This window comes from Miniopterus natalensis, chromosome 7, assembly GCF_054644295.1.
Source record: "Miniopterus natalensis isolate mMinNat1 chromosome 7, mMinNat1.hap1, whole genome shotgun sequence".
NCBI lineage: Eukaryota > Metazoa > Chordata > Mammalia > Chiroptera > Miniopteridae > Miniopterus > Miniopterus natalensis.
Window position 1 is genome coordinate 50,302,110 of NC_142087.1, and position 23,207 is coordinate 50,325,316.

Here is a 23,207-nt window from a genome sequence, read left to right on the forward strand (position 1 = left end):
GATTAACCAAAGAATTTATATGTATATATGCGGAACCCAGGGACACAGGCAATAGCGTAGTGAAGGGGGAGGGGAGGGGGAAGGGATTGAGGGGAGGGGGTCAATGGGGGAAAAAGGAGTACTTCTGTAATTCAACAATAAACAAAAATTAAATTAAAAAAAATAAAATTAAAAAAAAGAGAAAAAGAAAGTGATTAGTGTGCTCAATCCCAGGGGATGCAGATGTTTTATAAGCTTTTCTGCTCTTTAATTGCCTGGGCCCTTACTGAGTTTGTGTTCTTATAGCTACCCAGGGACTTCTTTAGTTCCCCACATCCCATTTTTTTTCTTTTTTTTTTTAGATCCATTTAATTTCATTTAAATTCAAATATATGTACCTCCCCAATATAAGTGTTTGTAAAATTTCATAAAAAGCTAGTACTGGGAAACTCATGAAGTAACTAACAGAAACTTTTTTGGGTGGAGGAAGGAGAATCAGATGAAGTAGTCTTTTGGATCTTTTGTTGCAATGTCTATACTATTTACTGTTAGAAAGCTTTTTACACTCATGATTTGCTATCCTCAGGTCTAGAATGTACTCATACCCCATGGGGATTTTGAGAATCACATTCTTAAAAGAAATATGCTTTCCTGATGGTTTCAGGGGCTCTCAGAGCAACCCGCAAATCCTAGAATCTCAAGCACTGGGTTTCCTGTTCCTGCTATTACCTGGGAGAAATGAAGACCAGAGGAGGACCTGAGACATTTCCCTGGGGTCAGACTCCACATGTCAGCATGAGGCTTGAAAAGGTTTCCTAGGGGCAGGACGTAAGTGAGGGGAGCTGGGGGTATGTTAGACCAGCCAAGCATAGCTTCTGCATTAAAGAGCTTCATTGAGAGATATGACTGTATTGCCCCAGAAAGTAGGAAATGTAAAAGATGCCCATTAATTGTAGTCAAGACATGGTTTTGGAGCTGGATTTCAGCCATGCCTCAATGACTTCCAGCGAGATTCCTAGTGAGGTTTTAGCCCATATGCTGTAATCAGGATTCAGAACAGATTCCTACAGTCCTAGGAACCATTGCTTCCAATTTCCTAACTTCGAACGTGAACGGCCTGTCCCAACACATAGAATGCAGCCAGGTGTCTCCGTTGTACATCTCAGCTCACAAAAACAGATGTGCATAATAAATACTTTTATTTCTCTGTAACCTTAATTACTGTTTTGGGTCCCCAACCACAACGGTGGGAGAAATGTAGTTGCAGCCAATTCAGGATTCCCATCTTTTACCCTTAGACTCCTTCCTGAGCTTAATAGCCCAAGGCACTGGGAGGGCCTCATCTGACTTCCGTCTGTCTATCCTCATGAGACTCCCCAGAAACATCCATGTTTCCGTCTGGTCCTTGGTGGTCATTCTGTGCAGCCTGCTGTGGAGGCTTTCGTATTGCTCACCACACAGTCATTTAGGCCTGGTGGCTTTCCCCGATGCTTCTGGTCCACTCTTGGCCTCATGGGAGTTATCGTCCTCCTACCAAGATCTGCTTTCTTCTGTATTGTTGTTTCCTTGTAGCTCTAGCTGGGAAATAGGCCTGTTGGGTTTTGGATCCCATAAACTATCTTGGGGATCCCAGGGAGCGAATAAAGAAATTGATCCACACATCACTTTTAACCCTCCCTTTTAACTCTCAGAGGGTGGGAGCGACTCGTTTGTATTCACAAAGCATACTTTCATGTCCTTTGTCTATACTACATGTCTTTTTATATCCTTTCTATTAACACGGAATTGGGCAAAGGCCTGTCTTAAGTAGGAAAGGAAATACTGTGTGTGTGTGTGGGGGGGAGAGTATTTTTTAAAAAATTAACCTGTCCCACAAGTAAGTTGAGAGTGAAACAGTGGTAACTGAGTTAGAGAGTAGGTTGTCCCTAAAGGGAAGTAATCCCAAGAAAAGAAGAAAAAAGTGAGGCAAGATTGAGAGATGGAATGTTAGTTTATTAGAAAACCAGCCACCACTCCTAGCTTTTTTACCCTAAGTCCCACCTGAGTTTGCTTGATGGGAATTTTCAAGAGTGAAATATGTTGCTATTTTGCTACTGTGCATCTGGATAGGAAATATGCCAGATTTCTAGCACATTAATAGACTTTGTAACTCAATACATTTTTATTAAATGAATGAACAATAAAAAGCTATAGACATAACTAGATGTATTAAAGCAACACAGGGCTAAATGAGAGGAGGAGCATCACAAATGTTTACTATTTGAAAGATGGAGATTAAAATTAATTTGACATTTTTTTTTTCACTCAATAGGCATTTATTAGTCTTGGGGACCAGTATGTATATATTAGAGAACTTATTTTATTAACAGGTCTCAGCCAGGCACTTGACTATTGAATGTTAACATGCATACACACACACAAGCCAGCCAACCAACCAACCACGCAACCAACTGCACAGAGCTGTGTTAAGGATACTGGACTTTAACTCCTTGATTGGAGGTATTACTACTGCAGCGAGCTGACCTGCAAGATGGAATGCTGAGATCAAAGGCTAAAAGTTATGATGTTTGCCTTTGAAAAGTAAATGCTATTCTGAATCTCATAGTTTGCAATGTTCAGCTGGAGCGACAGCATGGATTCATGGATTCTGCCTTGGCTTCTGCTCTTTGCCTCTTTCCTCTCGGTTCCTGGCTTGGTAAGAAAACAATATATGGAAAACAATTAGAAAAATCTGGAGCAGTTGATACCAATTGTTAAAGAAAAAATTGTTCACCCTTTTCTTTTTAAATGAATTTTTGCAGTGCTATTGAAATGAGCACTTCCTTTTGGTGAGCAGGTGCGGCCAGGGTACAGGGAGTGAGAGGAGCCCTGCCAGAGGGAGCCAGAGACATTGACATAAAGTTATGCTTTTCTTTCAGTTTCATTGTTGTGTAACAACTTTTCCTTTGATAAGATGGAAAATGTGAAATTTGAAAATCATTCCATTTTTATTGCTGAATGACATCATATTGCTTTTACAGTAACATGAGGTGTGAATGGTGATTGTCACAGGCACAGTAAATACTTAGGAAGTTTTGTAGCATGGGATTTCTCTGCTGCTTCTTCATGAATTGAGACCAGTCCTTCTAAGTGACAGGTAGTTTGTACCACAAACCAAGCCAAGGTTATAAATGAAGTTCCAAATGCTTGGGAGGAAACCTCTAGCTGTGATTTTAAAGTAACGGGAACTATAGCATTGAGAACAAGATAAACCATTTAATAACATTAAAACTGTAATCATGAAAAAAAATACTTGATAAGTTCTTTTAGTAGAAATGCTCTGGCATTCCTCTGAGCATGAGAAAACCATAGCACTTGTTACTATCAAAAGGGATGGTAACCATCCAACTAGCTCATTTCCACTGTTTGCCAAATGATTCTAGAATTCAGATACGTAAACTGTATTTACATAAAATTGTATCTTACATTTGTGTTTTCACGTGACACCATATAACCCTCACAATACCACGCAAAGCAGATGTTGACCATATCTTACAGATAGTCTGAATATCAAGAAGGTGAACTGACTTTCTGTTAGTTGGTGGAATCAGAAATATAACCCAGGTCTACTGTCTATCAGTCCCATAAACTTTTTTACTAGGCTACACTAAGAAATTTCTTGGGTTTACTTAATTTTTCCATTGATGTAGTCTGGGTTTCATGTGGTGACTTCGATCTTCGGAAGTTTTTAAATAATAATACTATCTACACCCATCTATGTTTTTCTAAACATTTGGTATTGTCTTTGAAGGCAGAGTCTTGAGTGAGATATGAAAGTAAACCATGATTAATGAGGTCTTCAATAAAATTTCTTTTTAAAGGATTGTTATAAATTAAGCTAATATTTAATGTTAGGAATAAATTTTTAGGCTTTTCAAACACTGCTCCATGAATCCTTTGGAAAATTTTTATGATAAAATTGCACACACTTTAGGGCTGGAGTCCTACATCCTGTCCTGCCTTCTCCTCAATCTGTGAATTTGGTTTCTTGTTGCTTTCACTTTCAAATTCATGTAACAGGAAGTTTTATTTTTTTATATGAATTAAGAAGACTCTTTGGTCAGAAAGTTAACTTAGACTCCAATTTAATTGTCTTAAATATATGTCAGAAAGTAATTCATAATATTAAGGGAAACTCCCCCACAAATGGCTGTATATACATTGGAACCAAGAAGACCATTTATATACAGGCATCATAATAATATTTCCTTTTATGTATTTGTTTCCCAGCCAACTCCAGAAAATTTTGGTGAGTGTATTTTCAGATTTTCTCTAAGTTATATTAAAAAGAAGTTATGTATATAATAGAACAGCAGAAGAGAAGAACTTAGGACACATTTAATGCTAAGTACATGCATAATTGCATTGAACTTTGATCAAACACTGGCTTCTCTTGATTTATTGAGGAACATTTTATTGTTCCTGTTCCAGGGTTCTCCATACCCAGCAGAAAAACAGATGGTGGAATAGGAAAGGCCAAACACAGTGATTGACTCAGGGACATCCATAAATGCTTGCTATTATTATTTTTGTTATTTTGTGTCAAATCAGATGAACAGCCTATTTAGTTGCACACTGAGAAATCTGGCCATATTATTCACCCCTTTGCAATTTAAAAGAGAGATTTAAATTTAAATTAGGAATTTTGTTTGAGACTTCAAAGGTATGCTATTGCAAAGGATATACGTATATGGGTAGATTGGACTGATTTGACCAAATTTAAACATTTGCTTTCTATTTAATCTATTCTTCTAGCTTAGTCTTCCAAATTAAGCTTAATATTATATGGAGTAATGAATTTCTTATTCCTGATGTCATTTGGCATTCAAAGGCCATGAATAGGACAAGAACATGTATGCAGAAGCTCTATAGCTTCAAGCCTGGCTCATGAGAGGTTCTCAATCAATCAGTCAATCAATCAACCAATGAACCAAACAATCAATCAATGTATATGTATTAATTCAGAACCAAAAAGAATCTTACTCACTTCTAATTCAATAATTGATAAAGATTTTCTTTCATAAACATAATGCTCAATGTGTTTTTCTTTGTTATTCTAAAGATGTAGATGGTGGAATCGACCAGGATATATTTGATATCAATGAAGGTTTGTAGATTTTTTTTACATCCTTTATTAAGTGGGGAGTTTGAAAAAACTTGCTAACATGAATTTTTATCTTTCCTCTTAGATTTGGGACTGGATCTTTTTGAGGGAGACATCAAACTTAATGAGGTGAGTTGAAACAATTCAAGGGAGAATCTTCTATTAATCACTGGAAGCTAAAATACAGACTATCTGAGAATGATTGGAAAGCATGGGTTTAGCTAAGCCCACTTATCTTTAAGCTCACAGAATCATGGTGACACATTTATTCAATGAATACATTGTACTGTAAGGAGCGCACATAATAGTGTCTTCATGATTTATTACTCAGATTTCTGTGTGATTAAAGCCACCACCACTTGCTATGGGGGCCTTGGTCTTATTGCTCTTTTTTCTTTTCACTATTGGAATAATAAGATGTTTTCATTTTTAGGTAGAATCTCACTGATTCATTCTAGTTGAGTAAAGTTCAGCTGAATTTATAGACATCTTCACTGGCAGCTAAAAATAGTGTTGCCAAGGAGAAGTCCTCCCAAACCTTGCATAGAATCATCCTTCTTAGTGAAGTCCTCACCACACCTTCACCCCGTGCCACTGAATAAGTGAAAAATCCAGGTGTCACCTTGGTTTCTTTTCTTTCTCTCGCTCCACCATCCAACCCATGAGCAAGTCCTGTCATTTCTATCTCCAACCTATACCTCAGAGAATCTACTTTTCTCCTAACTTGTCTTTTTATTTCAATATTACCCTTCTCAAAGGGAAAATCCTGCCTGTGTTACAGCAAAGTGATCTTTCAAATAGACAATGGCACCATTTCACTTCCTGGCTTGAAACTCTTCAGTAGCTTTCTATTGCATTTAGAACAATGTCAGAATTTACCCATAGCCTTTAAGACCTTGCATAATTTAACTCCTGCCTATTTCTCCTCTCATTTCTTCTCTTCTTCCCAGCCCTCCCTGCCCTCTTTTCTTATCTCATTTCTTTTTAAATTTATTGTGTTTTTATCGATTTTAGAGAGAGAGGAAGGGAGAGGGAGAGAGAGAGAGAAACATCCGATGTGAGAAATATCAATTGGCTGCTTCCTGCATGCTCCCTCCTGGGGATCGGGCCTGCAACCCGGGCATGTGCCACGACAGGGAATGGAATTGACCTTTTGTTGCACCGGCTGATGCCCAAACCAACCGAGCCACACCAGCCAGGACTTTTATTTCTTTTCTCTCCTACTGGTTAGGCTACTGGCCTCAAATCATACCAAGCACATTCCACGTCAGAACCAGAGCAACTACTCTTTCCTCTGCCTGAAATGATCTTTCCAAGGTTCCTTTCAATTCTGACTCTTTATTATCACTCTTGTTTCACCTTAAATGCCATCCTTTCAAAGAGTCCTGTCCTGGCCACTTTATCCAATGTACTCCCCTACTCCTTTACTGTTCCTTTTTTTTTTTTTTTTAATTTCAATTTCCTCCATACAATTAAATGTAGCCCATTTAAACTTAATTTGTTTTCTTACATGCTACTTGTCTCTTTCACTAGGATTAGCTAATGAAGGTAAAGACCTTGGTAGTTTTGTTATCAGCAAATCCTTATTCTCTAGAAAGTGTTTATTTTGTTGATTGGATGAATACATTGTCAAAATCAGTTCTTTACTATAAAAACTTCAAATCGTTTAAGAATTTTAAAAAACTTTGCTCTAGCTCATATGACTTTTTCTGACTCGGTGAGATCAAGATTATTGAGGTTTTGCTATCTCTTCCTTCCTGTATATTTTTAATCTCTTGTACAGGACACTGTTTATGAGTCTACCAATATTTGAAGTTCAGTTTTATAACAGTCATTCTTTACACGGTTTTGCATGATTCCTTATTCAACTCTATCAACAAAATTCGTGATAGGAATTTCCTCCTAGAAACTATGTTCTAATATGATAAAAGCAGAGGCACACACACAGGCACATGTACGCACACACAGACAGTTTGTTTAAGTTGGCTGAGAGTGCTTAAAACTTCATTTATTTCTAGATTAACTATTGGTTGTTTCATAAGTTTTTGCCTGATTCATTTAATTACCCCTTTCATATTTATTTTTGACAGGTACAAGACAGAAATTCCATCATTGGAGAAAACTATAGATGGCCTCATACCATTCCATATGTTCTAGAAGACAGCTTGGGTTAGTATACATCTTGGAGGATCCATAGCTAATGTATGTTCCTGAAAGACTATGATTACAGTATCCCCCAGGGTAGGCAATTATGGTTTTTAATGGTTTTTTATTTGTTGCTTTGTGTAGCTATGTACAGTTACTTAAAAAAAAATAAGCAAAGTGAACAATAAAAAGAAGCTAAGTGACATTGTCTGAAATATTTGTTGAGCTTTGACCAATAAAGGAATTAATTAACCAACATTTGTGGAGTGCCTACTCTTTGCTTGATAATGCTATTCTAGGAACATAAAGATTAGGGAGCTAGCCTTTATTTTAAAGCAGTGGTTTCCCATATGTTCAGATTTATATATGAGTAAAAAACAACACAAACAAATAAAAAATCTAGGCATTGGTATTGCTTTACAGCATTTCATTTTGCCAAGTCAGGAGCTTAAACAATAAGAACCCACTATCTTTTATCACCCTCTTTTCATAAAATAGTGTTTTAGTAGTAAAAAGTCAGAAGAATCTAATCCAAAACTAAGGACAGCTTTTCTATAGAAGAAATTTAATGGTAATGGGCCACTCTAAACATGGTCCTCATTTTATTTATGGACTAGTGAAAATATCACTGACCAGCATCAGCTTGGGAACTGCTGTTTGGAAAACATTTCCTTAAAGACCATACGTTTCAGTGAAGATTCAGATAAACCAAAAGCTAATCATAATAGAATGGAATAAACATAATGATTAATCATATGTTGAAGGAGCTATAGGAGCAACCTACATATAAAAGCGTGAACATTAGGGGACAGGTGGCACTATGCACCAGGTCTGCATGAAGGCTGTGCAAGTTGTACACCATACACAGGTGCTGGGGAGGGGGACAAGTGGGATGGAAATTGAGTTTGAATTCTGTTCATCAAGAGACATTCATTTCTTTGCATGAAGTGCCATTCATTCACCAAGAAAACACAGCATTTTCCCAGATGGGGTGCCTCTAGGGAAGGGTGCCCTAGGCAGATGTGCAAAGACACAGGGAAAAAAAAATCCTTAGTTGGAATTTAGATGGGAAGTCAGGAGATAGTGAAGTTGAACAGGTGGACAGGATCCAGATTAGGAAAGTCTTTCCCATATTAAAAAACTTAGTGTGTTCACTGATTTAATGTGGAGCCACCAAAAGTTTTAATGTGGAAGAGGGTTGTTATCACTTCGGTTGCAATATAGAAATGTATTATTGAAGGGGCAATGAGAAAGTAGGGAGATCACGTAGGAGACTATTGAAGATATTTAGGGAAGGACCAAAGAGTTTTTGAACCAAGACTGTCTTAGTAAGGATAGGCAAGAACAGATAAATCTAAGAGATTTAGGAGGCAATTGTTAGATTTGGTGATTGATGTCAAGAGGTCAAGAAGAAGGTAGGTCCAGGTAAAGGGATGCTAGTACCCAGGATTTATACAACTTGGTGAACTGTAGTACCTTTAATAAGAATAAGGAATATATCTTGAAGTGGCTGGGATAGAGATGTGTGGTGGATTAGTATTTGGAATGCATCAGGCTCACTGTGGTAGAGGTATCATATAAAGTGTTGGTGAATAACCTGGTCATTCAAGATAGAGAAATATTTGGGAGTTATTAGGATGTAGGAACAGGTAGAAGCCATGGGTATGAATGAGCGTCTTTCACAATGCCTTGCATGTAACAGGTACTCCATAGATAATGGATCTGATGGAATGACCCAAGAAGATTGTTTTGAGTGAGATGGCCAAAGATGAAATTCAGCTTGGGAGAGCAACTTGCTGGAATTGGTATAGAAAGAAATATGGGGTGAAATAAGGGATCTGAGGAAAAATCAAATACTTGCATATGATAAGCAGGTTCTCGAATAATGTGGTTTTATTCAAGGTCATTTCTTTATAATGTTGATGAGATGCCACAGGGACTTAACTCTTGTTTATATTAATTAGCTTAATATTTTTGTTTCTTTTCTTCCTTCAGAAATGAATGCCAAGGGAATTATCCTCAACGCATTTGAACGCTATCGCCTAAAGACATGCATTGACTTCAAGCCTTGGACTGGAGAAACTAACTATATATCAGTGTTCAAGGGCAGTGGGTAAGTTGAAGAGTTTGTTTTCTAAAGGTGCTAGTGAGAAATGTTGTGGCCAGGGAATTATTGCTCTAAACCCTGACCTTGAAGGAGAGTGGGGGCTTCCTTCCCTGTTTGTTGGAGAGTAAAAGACTAGGTCTAGTTTCTTTAGCCATAAAATAATATTTTCATACATGCAAGCTGACTTCCAATTTTTTTAGATAGTGGGATTTCATGGCATCCATCTCACAACTTTGTGAACTTCAGCTACTCCTTATGTCCCCCTTCAAGTAAAATACGAGTGTGTATGCATGTGTGTATTTAAATTTATTTTAACCTAATGACTCTTACTACCTGAGTTAAGAAGGTGACAGCGTTATTTGCTTGGAGCTCAGCAATTCTGAGTGGTTGCTATACCTATAAAACCGTTATGAATGGTCATCAGCATAGCAAGGACTATCTGGAAGACCTGGAAGTTTCCAGGAAAAATCAGGACGAGGTTGACTTGGGGATGACTTGCTCCTATGTCAGGGCAAGTTCTACAAAGATCATCTGGTCTGGAAAATTTTTCATACCTCACCTGGGTTATGAGAGAAGTGAAATATGTTCAGATCCTTCCATTGTGAGGGATTCAGGTGAGTAACTAAGTGGATTAGGAATTAGGGATCTTGCCCTGAGACCTCAACCTGCATCATTATAACACCCTTTCCCTTTTCTCCTGTAAACGCTCCTGTAAGCTGCTGGTCTTCAGTGGGAAATAGGCGTGCTGGGAAGCAAGACCTCTCCATTGGGAACAACTGTGACAGAATAGCAACGATTCAACATGAGTTCCTCCATGCATTGGGATTCTGGCACGAGCAGTCGCGTTCTGATCGGGATGACTATGTCAAGATCATTTGGGACAGAATCCAGTCAGGTATATCTCTCTTGTTTTCTTATCTTTTTTAGTTAGTTAAAGACTGAATTTCTAAGCATTGTGTCCTCTCCTGCCATCTGTGCCAACTGTACGTAATAGGAAAACGCTGATGTTTTGATGTCTTACTTCATTTAACTCTAGCTCAGTATGAGTTGAAGTGGGTGAAGGACTGCTCTGTACTGAGGCCCCTGATATCAGAATCTTAACATCACAGCTCTTGTTCCTTCTTGCCCCCTCTCCCCCAGTGTCTTAATCTCAACCGGAGTAAGGCATGGACAGCAGACTGAAAGATTTCTGGAGCGAGAGACGTGTTTAGCTTTGCTCCAAAGCCTCAATCTCTAGGATTCCCAAAGCCTTATTTTCGGTAGAAATGTCTGCCTAGATTTGACAACACATTGATGTGCTTTGCAGATCAGATCTCCCTCACTGTGCCCACAAAATCTTTTGATTTTAAGTTGCATTCAGTTGCCCATTGGTATGATGTTAAGCAGCTTGGTGCCTTCTCTAAATGTATTCATTTAAAGAACAGCTACAGGTATTCCAGTAACCATAAAACCCCCGACTATTTCAATCCTTTCTAATGACTCTACATTATAATTCCCAGATCCCGTTCCACCATACTTCCCAAAGTCCTCTCGCTTTCATCTGCACTTGCTATGGATGCCCCTGCCCTCTCCTCACTGCCTGCTAATGACCCTGGCTGTTTAAACACATTTTAGGGCCCTCCTTTCCATGCGCAGTTCTTAGAACCTTGGGCTCAATGCTAATGTCTAACTTTGGGCTGTAATTAAAACTTAGATATGTTTAGCATTACTACTGGAATCACAATTCTAAGCTTGAATATTTTATTCTAAGACAGGAATGTATGAACCTCTCTCAAAATACGGTAGATCAGTTGCAGCAAAGGCAGCACTATGTTGATGACAGTCTCTATTTCTATATTAACGGCATAGAAATGAATTTTATAAACATCAAGTAATTAATAAATTTTTAAATTTATCACTTAGGCAAAGAGCACAATTTTAACACCTATGATGACCAAGTCTCAGACTCTCTGAATGTGCCCTATGATTACACTTCAGTCATGCACTACAGTAAAACTGCATTCAGAAATGGAACAGAACCCACAATTGTAACAAGAATCCCAGACTTCATGGACGTGATCGGCCAACGGATGGATTTCAGTGACTATGACCTCTTAAAGCTGAATCGGCTGTATAACTGCTGTATGTGACAGGTTCTTTGAAACGACTTCTGCTCCTCTGCTACAAAGGGGGGAAAAGTGTGTTCTGTGCCACTTTGCTGAGTATTGCTGAGTTTTCTGAAATTATAAAAGCTTGATATATTTTTTTAAAAAGCACCCAAATATCAATCTACAATTTGAAGCAGTATTTTTCTCTTCACACTGCCTGGCTTTCAGATGTAAAAATAAATCGGGTCTTGAAGGAACATGCCCCACGCAGGCTTCTGAAACTGTCACTGAGTCAAAGGTGATGCTCGAAACTCTTCCCAGCCCAAACAAGGTGTACAGTCCTAATACAAATGGGATCCGATAATCTGGGTGGTGGCTTAATCATCTGAATACCTAGAGGAGTGTAGACTCAGGTTTCTATAATTAGATAATTTAATAAAAGACTTAGGCAGGCAGCTTATTCAGATCTACAGAGTTGTAGAATGTCTTGGTTCTGCAGATATCAAGAGGTTTTCAAGCCAGCACCACCCAGGATCAGCGAGGTGTCTCCCTTTAATGCCATCCCAGCCTTCCTAGTACTTTTGTGATAAACTCAGTTTTTATTGCTTAGATTATCATGTTTGTATGAGTGTCAATAATTGTTTTTTTACTTTTGTAGCTTCTTCCTTGAGCTTTATGGACTCCTGCAATTTTGAACTGGAAAATGTGTGTGGTATGATTCAAAGTTCAGGCGATAACGCTGACTGGCAGTGGCTTTCACAGGTCCCCGGAGGGCCAGAGAGCGATCACTCCAACGTGGGCCGGTGCACAGGTAGCCGGAGTGAGATTTTACTTACATTCGGTGGCGCTAGCGTTTTCCTTTGCTATGAAAGACTGGGGTTTTATCTCTAACTTCCATCAGAATTATTCATGATAACCCATCAGGTTGCTGCCAAGGAATCGGTTCTGTGCCCTACAAGGATATGGTTGATTTCCTCGCTTTTATTCTCTGAGTTTGCTTGCTTTCTGAGTCCGAGCTTGGCTCTGTGAAGCCTCTCCCTCCTTGTCTATGGCCCCGCAGCAGGAGAAGACTCTCTCTCCTGAGGGTCTCTTCTCTCCAGGGTAGTGGGGTTGTTTCCTCGAAGTCTGAAGAACACAAGAGACTTTCTAGTGAGCAGCACCAGGCTGTGGTTAATCAGCTTCAGAATTTCCGCTGGTCATGATTACATGCTCCTATTACAAAAATACTTAAAACTAAGGTAGAAAGTATGATTTGTTAATTTTATTCAGATAAGTATCTTTTTCCATTATAATTTTATTTTGAATTAAATAGGCTTTTTTTTTTTTTTTTTTTGGCTACAAGTCCCAAATTTTCATTTATTTGCTTATTTCTGGCAACAAATATGTTAAACCAGACTTCAGAACCCAGAGCCATTGCTTGTAAGCTCTGATGTCCAGGCAGGGAGAGAGGTCTCTAAGCGAACAGGCACTTTTCCTTTTCAGGAGTGGGGTGAGGGGGTAGATAGATGTTTTTTAAGGGTACAAACTTGCAATGAGTAGTAAATAAGCCCTAGAGATCTAATGTGCAACACAATCAATATGGACAATATTGTATTATAATCATAAAACTTTAAAAATATATATATATCTTTATTGATTTCAGAGAGAGGAAGGAAGAGGGAGAGATAGAAACATCAATGATGAGAGTCATTGATTGGCTGCCTCCTGCACACCCCCTACTGGGGATCGAGCCCGAAAAACAGGCATGTGCCCTGACCGGGAATCGAACTGCGATCTCCTGGATCCTAGGCTGACGCTCAACCACTGAGCCACACCCGGCAGGGCTATAACTTGCTAAAAGCCTAGAACTTAATTATTCCAACCACTCAAAAGAAATTATATTATGAAATGCGATAGAGGTGCTAGTTATCTCTACAATGTCAATTGTATTATAATATATAAATGTATCAAATTAACATGGTGTGCACCTTAAATTTACACAATGGTATATGTCAAATATATTTCAATTAAAATTTTTTTCTTTTTATATGCAGATTTGGATGGTGGATAGTGGTCCTACATAGGCCAAAGGAGGGGGGTGGAGAAAATGAGGGAGGGAAGGCAGAGAGAGAGAGGGAGACCCTAGATTTGTTAGGTGACAATTTTTTTCCATTTTTGAAAACTAACATCTATAGTAAGAGAAAGGTGACCTGATGTTGTCTCTTTCATAAACTTCCTGCTCCTAGAACCCTGTTTAAATGCCCAGCACAGTATCCTGCATACCGTGGGAAGTAAGTGGAGCTATAGTGACTACAAGACACGCATTCCTATATCCAGTATCTGTTTCCTCTCAATTTTGCTCTTGTCCTTGTAACAGGTTCTGGCTTCTTCATGCATTTCAACAGCAGCGCTGTGAATGTGGGGGCCACAGCAATGCTGGAAAGTAGAACGATGTACCCTAAAAGAGGATTTCAGTGCTTGCAATTTTATTTATACAACAGTGGGAATGAAAATGACCAGCTGAACATTTATGTCAGGGAGTATTCTGCAGGAAATGAGAATGGTACTTTAACCCTGGTGGAAGAAATAAAAGGTACAGTATCGACATTCTTACTGTTTGGGTTCAGAGTGAGGCATCTTAACTCTACTCGATGCAACAACCTACGACATGGGAGAGGCAATGGGTTCATTACTTTTCAACTTAGAACTTGACCCTCCTTGTTTTATGCTGTAGTAAGGGAGCTAAAATGAGGTCCTCTGTGTGCTCTAATATGTGACACTCACTTAAGGCACTGTAGATCAGTCTCTGGTACTGAGGAGGTCAGCTCTTGGCAAGTAACAGAAATACAATGGTAGAAACTAGCTTAGGCAAAATTGGGGGAGTTACTGGCTCAGTGTAACTAAGTTGTGGAATGGACAAGCGAGGAGCTGGCCTCAGGCAGGCTGGACCTGTCCCTGAACAGGGCCTGGGGCCTCTCCTGCTACCTCGGATGGGCTTTGTCCATGAAACTGGTGCTTTGGCTGTTTTCACTTCCCAGCTTACATCTATGTCTTACCAAAAGTGCCATCAGACTGGAAAGGGGACTCTTCCTCTAACTTGTAGCTTAAAAATAAGTCCCGGTGAAGGATTCTGATTTTTATGACTTGAGTTAGTGGAACTTCTGGAGCAGTTTCTCTGTGGAGAGAGGACAACACTGTGATTGGGCAATCAAGGTCAGAGAGGTGGTGATGTCCATCTCCTATCGAAGCAGAGGCTTGGGAAGGTTCCCTGAGGAGGAGGGGCTGTGGGCTGGCAACTACATTCACTGTCTGCTCCAGGTTTTGAGCTCCTGGTCTGAATGAATTGAGTAAAACCTATTATAAAATCAATCTACATAACGCTATATGTCATGCCATTCCCCTCCCCCCACTGTTTAACTAAGAGAAAAAAATCTGAAAAACAATGATAGTTTCCCTGTGAACACTTACAGTGAGGTTCTTAATCTCATTTTACACATACACATACCACATACTATACATATACCTTATATGTAAGTATATGTAATACAGTATACAATACATATGTAAGATATGTTATATAGATGTAGATATTCCTTTCCATTAGCAAGCTGGTGTTATCACCGATACACAATAGCACAAAAAGTACTTAAGAAACTCACTTAAAAGTCCAGAATTTAAACCGATAGTACTTGTAATAATGAAGTGGGAGCTCCCAGGAAAGGTTTTTGTTCAATCTAGAGTTCATGGACAATAGCATTTTCTGCAATTTGGAAATTTCTAAGTTATTTTCAAGCAATTGTGTTTCTCATTAAGTGCCAATATATTTCAATTTTAAGTCATTGTATTAATTATGAGTTTCACATAAATTGAGCTGTTATCTACCTGGGGGCTTCTGAGAAAGTTTAAATGTACTGCTTCTTCATTGGGTATGTGATATAGGCAAATGAGACAGGAGGGCGCAGTCATGCTGCTAGCGGGGGGTGGGGGGAACAGTGGAGGGGGAAGTGCAGTTTGAGGAGAAAGGAGATGGTACTAAATATGAGATAAATATTGATAATGTTGAGTCACTGGTAATGATCTAAGGAGTATATTGTAGGATGTGGGCTTTGTAGGGTTTGGTTCATTGGAAATTTTGCATGTAAAAGAAGTGTTCCAATCAGAGTATAAATATATTAAGTGAGGCTTTTGCTGAGTATCGCAGGAATCATGAGCACAAGTGTAGAATATTGGGTTTGCTTGATAGTTTAACACAAAACCAACACAGAATGAAAGGTAACTCTTAAGTAGGGCATGGAGGGAGTGCTTGTGAATTAGATGCTGTTGTTTGCTCACCTGTCCCTGGGAATGGGTAACCTATCTGAGAAACAACTAGATAAACATCCATATATTCCAGAGGGGAGCTCAACCCCACAGAAGTGCCTTAAGTAAGTGGACTTGGGCTGGAGGAGTGAGAAAGCCGTACTGTAGGCATCAGTAGCTGCAGGATGAACGTTTGCTCATGCAGGTTAGAACTCTAATGTTGATTCGCACAGGGCTCATTGTCCTTTGTCTTCTTTGAAATAATACTGTGTGTTTTGCAGATATACCCATTGGGAGCTGGCAACTTTACCATGTAACACTGAAAGTAACCAACAAATTCAGAGTGGTGTTTGGAGGGGTTAGAGGTGCTGGTACATCGCTGGGTGGCCTGTCTATTGATGACATCAATCTTTCGGAAACACGGTGCCCTCATCATATCTGGCGTATAAGGAATTTCACACAGTTCATTGGCAACCCAAGTGGAACTCTGTATAGCCCTCCATTTTATTCTTCCAAAGGTTATGCCTTTCAGATTAACTTGGATCTAAACCATTTGACTAATGCAGGAATATATTTCCACTTGATCTCTGGAGCCAATGACGATCAATTACAGTGGCCGTGTCCTTGGCAACAAGCCACGATGACACTCTTGGATCAAAATCCTGACATTCGACAGCGTATGTCCAACCAGCGGAGTGTAACTACAGACCCATTTATGACCACCGGTTCGTGACTCATTTTCTTTATTGCTAATACACGGTCATTGCTCGTGGAGGGATGGATGATTTGGGAATGAGAGGCCGCACCGCCAGGGACCTGGGGAATTTTGAGCCCAGATCTTAGGAACAGAAGGTATTTAGGGGACGAGTTTCAGCAGTTGTGAACAGTCTCCCAGGCAGGAGATTGTCAGGAATGTCAGCAGGGATGCCGACAGATAGAGATGATATTGACTATCTTCCTCGGAATTGATGACCATATCTGAATTCCCACCATTGTGCCGGGAATATTGGTTTTGGAGTCTGACATGCCTGGATTAAAATCCAAGGTTTGCTTCTCATTAACTAAGCAAATAGATCTTGAGCCAGTAATCTCTTGGAGCTCTAGTGTCTCAGCAATAAAACTGGGGCAGTAACAATAACCACATAGATTTGTTATGAATGTCACTAGAGATCAAGCTTGGGAGTTTGTGGAAAGGCATGGTATGGAGAGGCCCCTGGCTGTTGAGCTCTCCTAACCCATGCTACCCTGATATTGCCGCTGGGTTGTCAAAACCAAGTCAGCTCTTGTAATGGGGCGTGGTTTTTGATCAGAAGGAAGATGAGCACACACTCTGGAGTGCTGGGAAGGGTTGGGAGTGGATTATAACATTTTATTAAAGAGTTCTGGAGGATTTGTCAATGCTGACATTCCCTATCTTCCAGTCTCAAAAAGGAGCAGAACACAGAAAGGAATGATCACATTTCTTTTTTGTTTATTCTCACCAAAAGTATGTTTTTATTGATTTTTGAGAGAGGGGGAGGGAGGGAGAAAGAGAGAGAAACATAGATATGAGAGAGAGACAGTGATTAGTTGCCTCCCATACGTACCCTGACCGGGGATTGAACCACAGGCTAAGAACGTGCCCTGACTGGGAATTGAACCTGCAGCCTTTTGGTGCATGGGGTGATACTCCAACCAACCGAGTCCCCCAGTCAGGGTGCAATGATTACATTTTTAATTTTAATAATCCTTTGCCATCTGGGAATCCAATAAAAGGACAAATGGAATTATGGCAAGGTGAATATTATTGCCAAACCTGAATTCTATATATGAAAATAATGGACTTAAGTGACATAGGAAAAAAACCTAACATGATAGGAAAAAAACAATATTCATGAAAGATTGTAGGGACTTGATATTCAGAATTTCTTTACTTAAAAGATAAATTCCTCCCCGAATGACGTTGAAAATGGCTCAGGGTTGGATGGGTCATCACCTTTTTCCAGAAACAGTGTTTCCCTCTGCCTTCTACTCCTGAAGGACTTTGCTCTGTTAGGGGCATAATTCAGTTAACAAGATAAATTGTTCTATGCTAACATTAAAAACTATCTCAACAATAAATTGATTTAACTCAGTTAAAAGGCCTGTCTATAACTCAGAAGGTCACTAAGGAATTATTGTAATAGGCAATGGGGTTTCTCTACTGCTCAGTCAGTATAGATATGATACCTACCCTACCTAGGAAACTTTCTGTACCTCTCCACTCATACCCCAGAATGTGGCCCTCCCTGCCAGGCAATCTCATTTCCTTCAGGGCAGTATAAATGAATAAGCTCCGGTGACTTGCCAGGGAATACATCACAGGTCAATAGCATCATTTAATTATTTCGAGCTTCATCCTAATTGTGTTTCACATAGCCTGTTCTTCCCTTCCACCAAAAGCTACGAGGATGCTGAACACAATCCATTAATATAAATTGCCTTTTCAGATAATGGAAGCTATTTTTGGGACCGGCCTTCCAAAGTGGGAGAAGTGGCCTTTTTCCCTAATGGAACTCAGTTTAGAAGAAGCCGGGGCTATGGAACCAGTGCCTTTATAACCCTTGAGAGGCTGAAAAGCAGAGATTTTATAAAAGGAAATGATGTTTATATCCTACTAACCGTGGAAGGTATGTCAATAAAAAGGGTCTTACCTAGGTTATATTTGTTCTTGTTGTTGCAGCCATTGATTATTTACTGTGCTCTTCCGGGTGCCATTTTTAGGTGTATTAAATAGAGATGGAGGAGGAAATGGGCCTGAGTGGAATCTTTTTTTGGTATGAATCTTAAAAATATGAAAATAATTTAAATGGAAACAGTGAGGGTTCCAGGATAAAGAACTTAATTACCACTACATGGAGGAATAGTAAAAAACTTCAGGCCAGAAAACTTTAGAAATAAGTTAAAGGATAGCCATTAGACCCTAGAATTATAGTCTAGGATTCCAGAAATAAAAATATCACACAAGCACATGAAGTTAAACTTAAAATGGATTATCTTTACTGTCTTTTTCAAATATATAGATACACACACACATTTTTGCAATGATAACAATCTATCATCTTTTAAAATTTCTTAGCCTATGGTAGCCAAAAAAATACATTTTCCAAGAATACTGGTGTTTTCCATGTTTTATGTGGTAGGATTTTAACTCATTTACTATTAAAGACCCAACTGCATCTCAGTAAATTAGAATCTTGTTTGCAATGAAAAGTGGTGCAATTAAAACCCATGAAATTTTTATTTCGGTGTCAATTAGAGTAAATCTAAATGATGCTTCTTGGTAAAATTTATTCAGGAAAACTTTTGTTGACGGAGAAGAGGCTACATAAAATGTTTCCTCTCTGGACAAAAGTCACATATTCATCAATTCTGTTTGACCCTGTTTCGATAAGAAGGAACAGAAAACACCACAAAGAACAAAACCCTGGTTGTCAGAGGACCAGGTATCTTTCACCAAATACCCATCAACTGCTCCACAAAGCAAGAGACTTGTGACTTTGGGCAGGCCCCTCATCTGCCCTGTGATCAGCTCTTTGATTTCTTTGTCTGTCCCTTGAGGGTTGGTAATGTAAAAAAAAAAAAAAAAAGCAAATGGAACCATTTAAAAATGGAGTTGGAGCTGCCATGCCTGAGAAACCTCCTTGCACATCTTATGCCTCAAACCTTTGGAATGCTAAAGCAGGGCAAAATAACCTTTGGATTGGGCCTAATGCAACCTTGGGTCCAAAGAACTATTTGCAAAGATAACAAGAAAGCAGATAATATGATTACTGAACTGGAAATTAAAAACATTCTTTAGAATAAACATCACTATGTTATCTGCACAAGAGAAATGCCTTTCTTCTATTGATATAATTTCCCTCCTACCCTTTCTCATAAATACCCCTTGTTTTTGTCTCCTAGTCAGAACATTAGTTGGGCTTCTGCCTGAATCAATGCTTCCCCAGTAGCTATTCCTTTTAATCTCAAATAAATGCTTGTTGCCTCTCACTTTGAAAGGCCTTTTATTTTTAGGTTAAAAAGTAACAAAGTCTTGGGCCCCTTAGAGTTCAGGCAAGCCCAGGCCCATGCAAACATGGGGTTCAGTTGTAGCCCCACAGTCTGGCCCAGCCTTCCTTTGCATCTAGATTTCAACCTGCCTATTTATGATATCGCTGTCTATGAATATTGTTGGACTATGCTTCAAGATTACCTGAATTTCTTGCAAACCTGAAAACTGAGTATCTAATTTGAATTTAAAAGTGAAATGCTTGTTAAAGCAAAACCTGATTTCCATCCATGCTCTCCGCCTGTTGCCCTTAGACATATCCCACCTTAATTCTACGTCAACTCAGCCAGTCCCAACCCCTGGCATCACTGACCTTTGCTCAAGCTTCACGTGTGAGAATGATGGCATCTGCACTGTCCGAGATGGCAAAGCTGAGTGCAGGTAAGGGCTCACTGCACGAGCTCTCCCACTCTTTTGTTTGGTATTTTATCATTCCCACAATGTAGGCTTAAATACTGATATTTCATAGGAGTTGAAATCCATTAATTTACATCTCAGAACCATTCACAGCATATTTATTTTCTGCTCTTCATTTGGGACTTTGGGCAGCCACAAGAACAATACAATTATTTATGAGAAAGAGCACATTATATTCTAATTGCCTGAAAAAGTCCTCATGAGTGACATATCTGAAGTCCTCATAATAGTCTGATGTGGGTAAGTGTAGCTGCCCCCATTTTGTAGATGGAGATACCTAAATTTTGAGAAGAGCTGGGCCAAGGTGTATGGCTGGGAGGTGGAGGGACCGGGACACGAGAAGTAGCATTTCCCCGTTACCGACGCTCCCTTCCTTGCCCCTCGGAGCTGCAGCTCTGAGTGCCAGGTTGGACGTCACTCCCTCAGCCCTTTCCATCCTTTCCAGGCCCCGCCTGGCCCCCGTGCCAGCCTAGCCACCGCCCTCCAGTCCAGAGCGGGTGAAATGTCCCAGGTGTCAGTACCCCGAAGGCCGACCCACCCTTTAGCGGCCAAGGAGTTCAGATACCTCGTAACAGAGCCTGTTCTGCACGTGCAGGTGCCCGTCGGGGGAGGACTGGTGGTACGTGGGAGAGAGGTGTGAAAAGAGAGGCTCCACCCGCGACACCATCGTCACCGCCGTTTCCTCCGCTGCGGCTGTGTTGGCCGCGATGCTGATCGTCACCCTGGTCAGTGTCTATTGCACTCGGAAGAAGTACCGCGAAAGGGCAAGTTCAAAGGCAGCAGGCACCGTCGTGGAAAATGTAAGCTGAGCCTGACATCTGGTTATTCAAAACCTATTGAAGAAATCGTATGGGGGAGAATTAAGGCTTTTTAAATATACTTAAGAAATTATTCTCTTCCTTCCCTCTGCTGGGGACAACAGCTTTGAGAGGATGATTTTTTTTTTTTATGACCTTCACCATAAATCAATGATTCTTAAATTGGGACCCGAGGAGGCTTTTGGGGGAGAGTTTATCATCTTCCTAGAATGGTAGCCCTCCTGAAAGGCGAAACCGCCTTTGCCTAGGCTTCCAACCATCCTGGTAAAGGGGAGAGGTGACTTGTATGTTTTTATTTTAAAGTCTTTGAGTGATGGTTGAGCTCAGGCTTGTAGAAAGGGGGTGCAGGCATATTTGGGGCTTTCCTATGAAAGAAGGTTCCAACTAATTCTGGCTTCATGTGCAGTAATTAACTGTAAGGCAAGGTTTCCAAGCAGAGGTTTAAAGACTCTCCTCAGAAGGCCTCTAAATGGCAATAGAGTCTTGAAACGCCCCCGCCTCGGCTGGGCCCCTGGGAAGCAGGCTCCGATGGATAGCGGCACGCGGGAGGGTTATTGGGCAGCGCTCTTGGGGACACCTGTGCCAGGGCGAGGGGACCTGGACTGAGTAAGGGTAAGGTTGGACTGCGATGCAGCAACAGTTGAGGCCTCAGCCCGCCCTCAAGCTCCGGAGCTGGGGTGGCCCCTTAGAGGTGTCCCGAGTGGAGGCAAGGGGGATACTCACCACCTCAGCAGCCATTGGACTGGGGCTGCCCACCAAGAAGAGTGAAAACCTGGGCAAGTGTATTTCAAGGGGAGGGCATGAGAGCCTTCATGCCAAAGGGCAGGACTAAGCAATGGGCCCCAGCATCCACTATGCACCCCAATAATAGAGAGCACAGTTTCATATGCGGATTCATATTCTCACTCACACAACAGCACAAAGAAAAGGGCATAAAAATCTGAACATCACTTAAAAGTAAAGCTTTAAATATTTTCCAGTTCTATGTCATTCAAAATAGAGTCTCTGAAGATTACTAGTAAAGCTCAAGAGAAACATGCCCCCATTAGAATACCTCTACAATAAAAAGGTTGCAATTAGCTAAATTGAGAATATATTTTCTTAAGAAAAATGATTATTCAAGACTTACTATATTTTAAGGTTATGATATTTTTCAGTGAACCACCCCATATCAAGATACTAAATTTGATTGCAAAGTTAGTCAAAAGATGAACAGTGATAATGAACAGAACAGTTTTATTCTCATACACTGTTGTTACATTTCCTCAACATCAGGAAGATGTTTAAAGTTAACCGTAAGGCAATGGATCAATTACTTCACAAGCTATTTAGAAAAGTACTTAAAATGTATACAGGTTGCTTCGTTTTTTTAAACAGCTATTTCCAGCTTATTTTATGACTCAAAATAAAAGGAACAGATCTGCGAGTGCAGGACCCAGTATGCTTGGTCCCTGGAGGGGTGTTGAACTTGGGGGTTGGAGTGTTAGGGAGGACAGGATCAGTTAGCCCCGTGAAAGGGATTGCGAGGATAGTCCTCGGAAAACTGGCAAATATAAGCACTATTATAAGAGCCTTCTTAAGTAAAAGTTGGAAGGAATTAAAGAAAATGATAAAACAAAGAGAGAGAAAGAAAGAAATTAAAGCAATAAATGGGGGGAGCTATCAGGGTATCAGGGACATGGTGGGGCCATTAAGTGGAAACACACACACACACACACACACACCACACCACACCACACCACACACATACACACACCCCAATAATATTATAACAGAACTGTTTTGTTTCTGGGTCATTTAACCACATTCCCAAGAGCAAGGAATCAACTTACATGCTCGTTAGTACAGACATTTCTACAGTTAATTCACAGAAAACAGAACCTCTAGACCTGGTTTAGATCTTTAAATCAGAGTTACCTTCCTTCTGAGGCTGCAATGTGTACTCACCCTAATGATTAGCGTCTGAACAACAGGAGCCATCAGGCCAGTGCATCTTCCTGGCCGGGAGGGGTTGCCTGCCTGCTGGGCGGGATGCCAGGAGACTGCCGAAGGAATTTCGTTTAAAAATTAGACCATTTTATTGTGATTAATTTAAATAGCAGTTTCTAAATTTAGAAATTAAACCCTCAATTGTTCTTTCCCCTTTTAGGAGCATGCATTTTAA

General features: G+C 40.0%; 1 protein-coding gene across 1 annotated transcript; it reads left to right on the plus strand.

Annotated features, from left to right (window-relative positions):
- The first annotated feature begins 2,611 nt into the window (after positions 1 to 2,611).
- On the plus strand, positions 2,612 to 23,207 carry MEP1B (meprin A subunit beta). The gene is made up of 15 exons (XM_087819307.1): positions 2,612 to 2,674; positions 4,249 to 4,267; positions 5,081 to 5,125; positions 5,208 to 5,251; positions 7,213 to 7,291; positions 9,263 to 9,380; positions 10,091 to 10,269; positions 11,277 to 11,495; positions 12,120 to 12,272; positions 13,818 to 14,033; positions 16,021 to 16,464; positions 18,208 to 18,387; positions 20,063 to 20,189; positions 20,821 to 21,025; positions 23,193 to 23,207. The coding sequence occupies exons 1-15, from the start codon at positions 2,612 to 2,614 to the stop codon at positions 23,205 to 23,207; spliced, it is 2,106 nt and encodes a 701-aa protein (XP_087675433.1).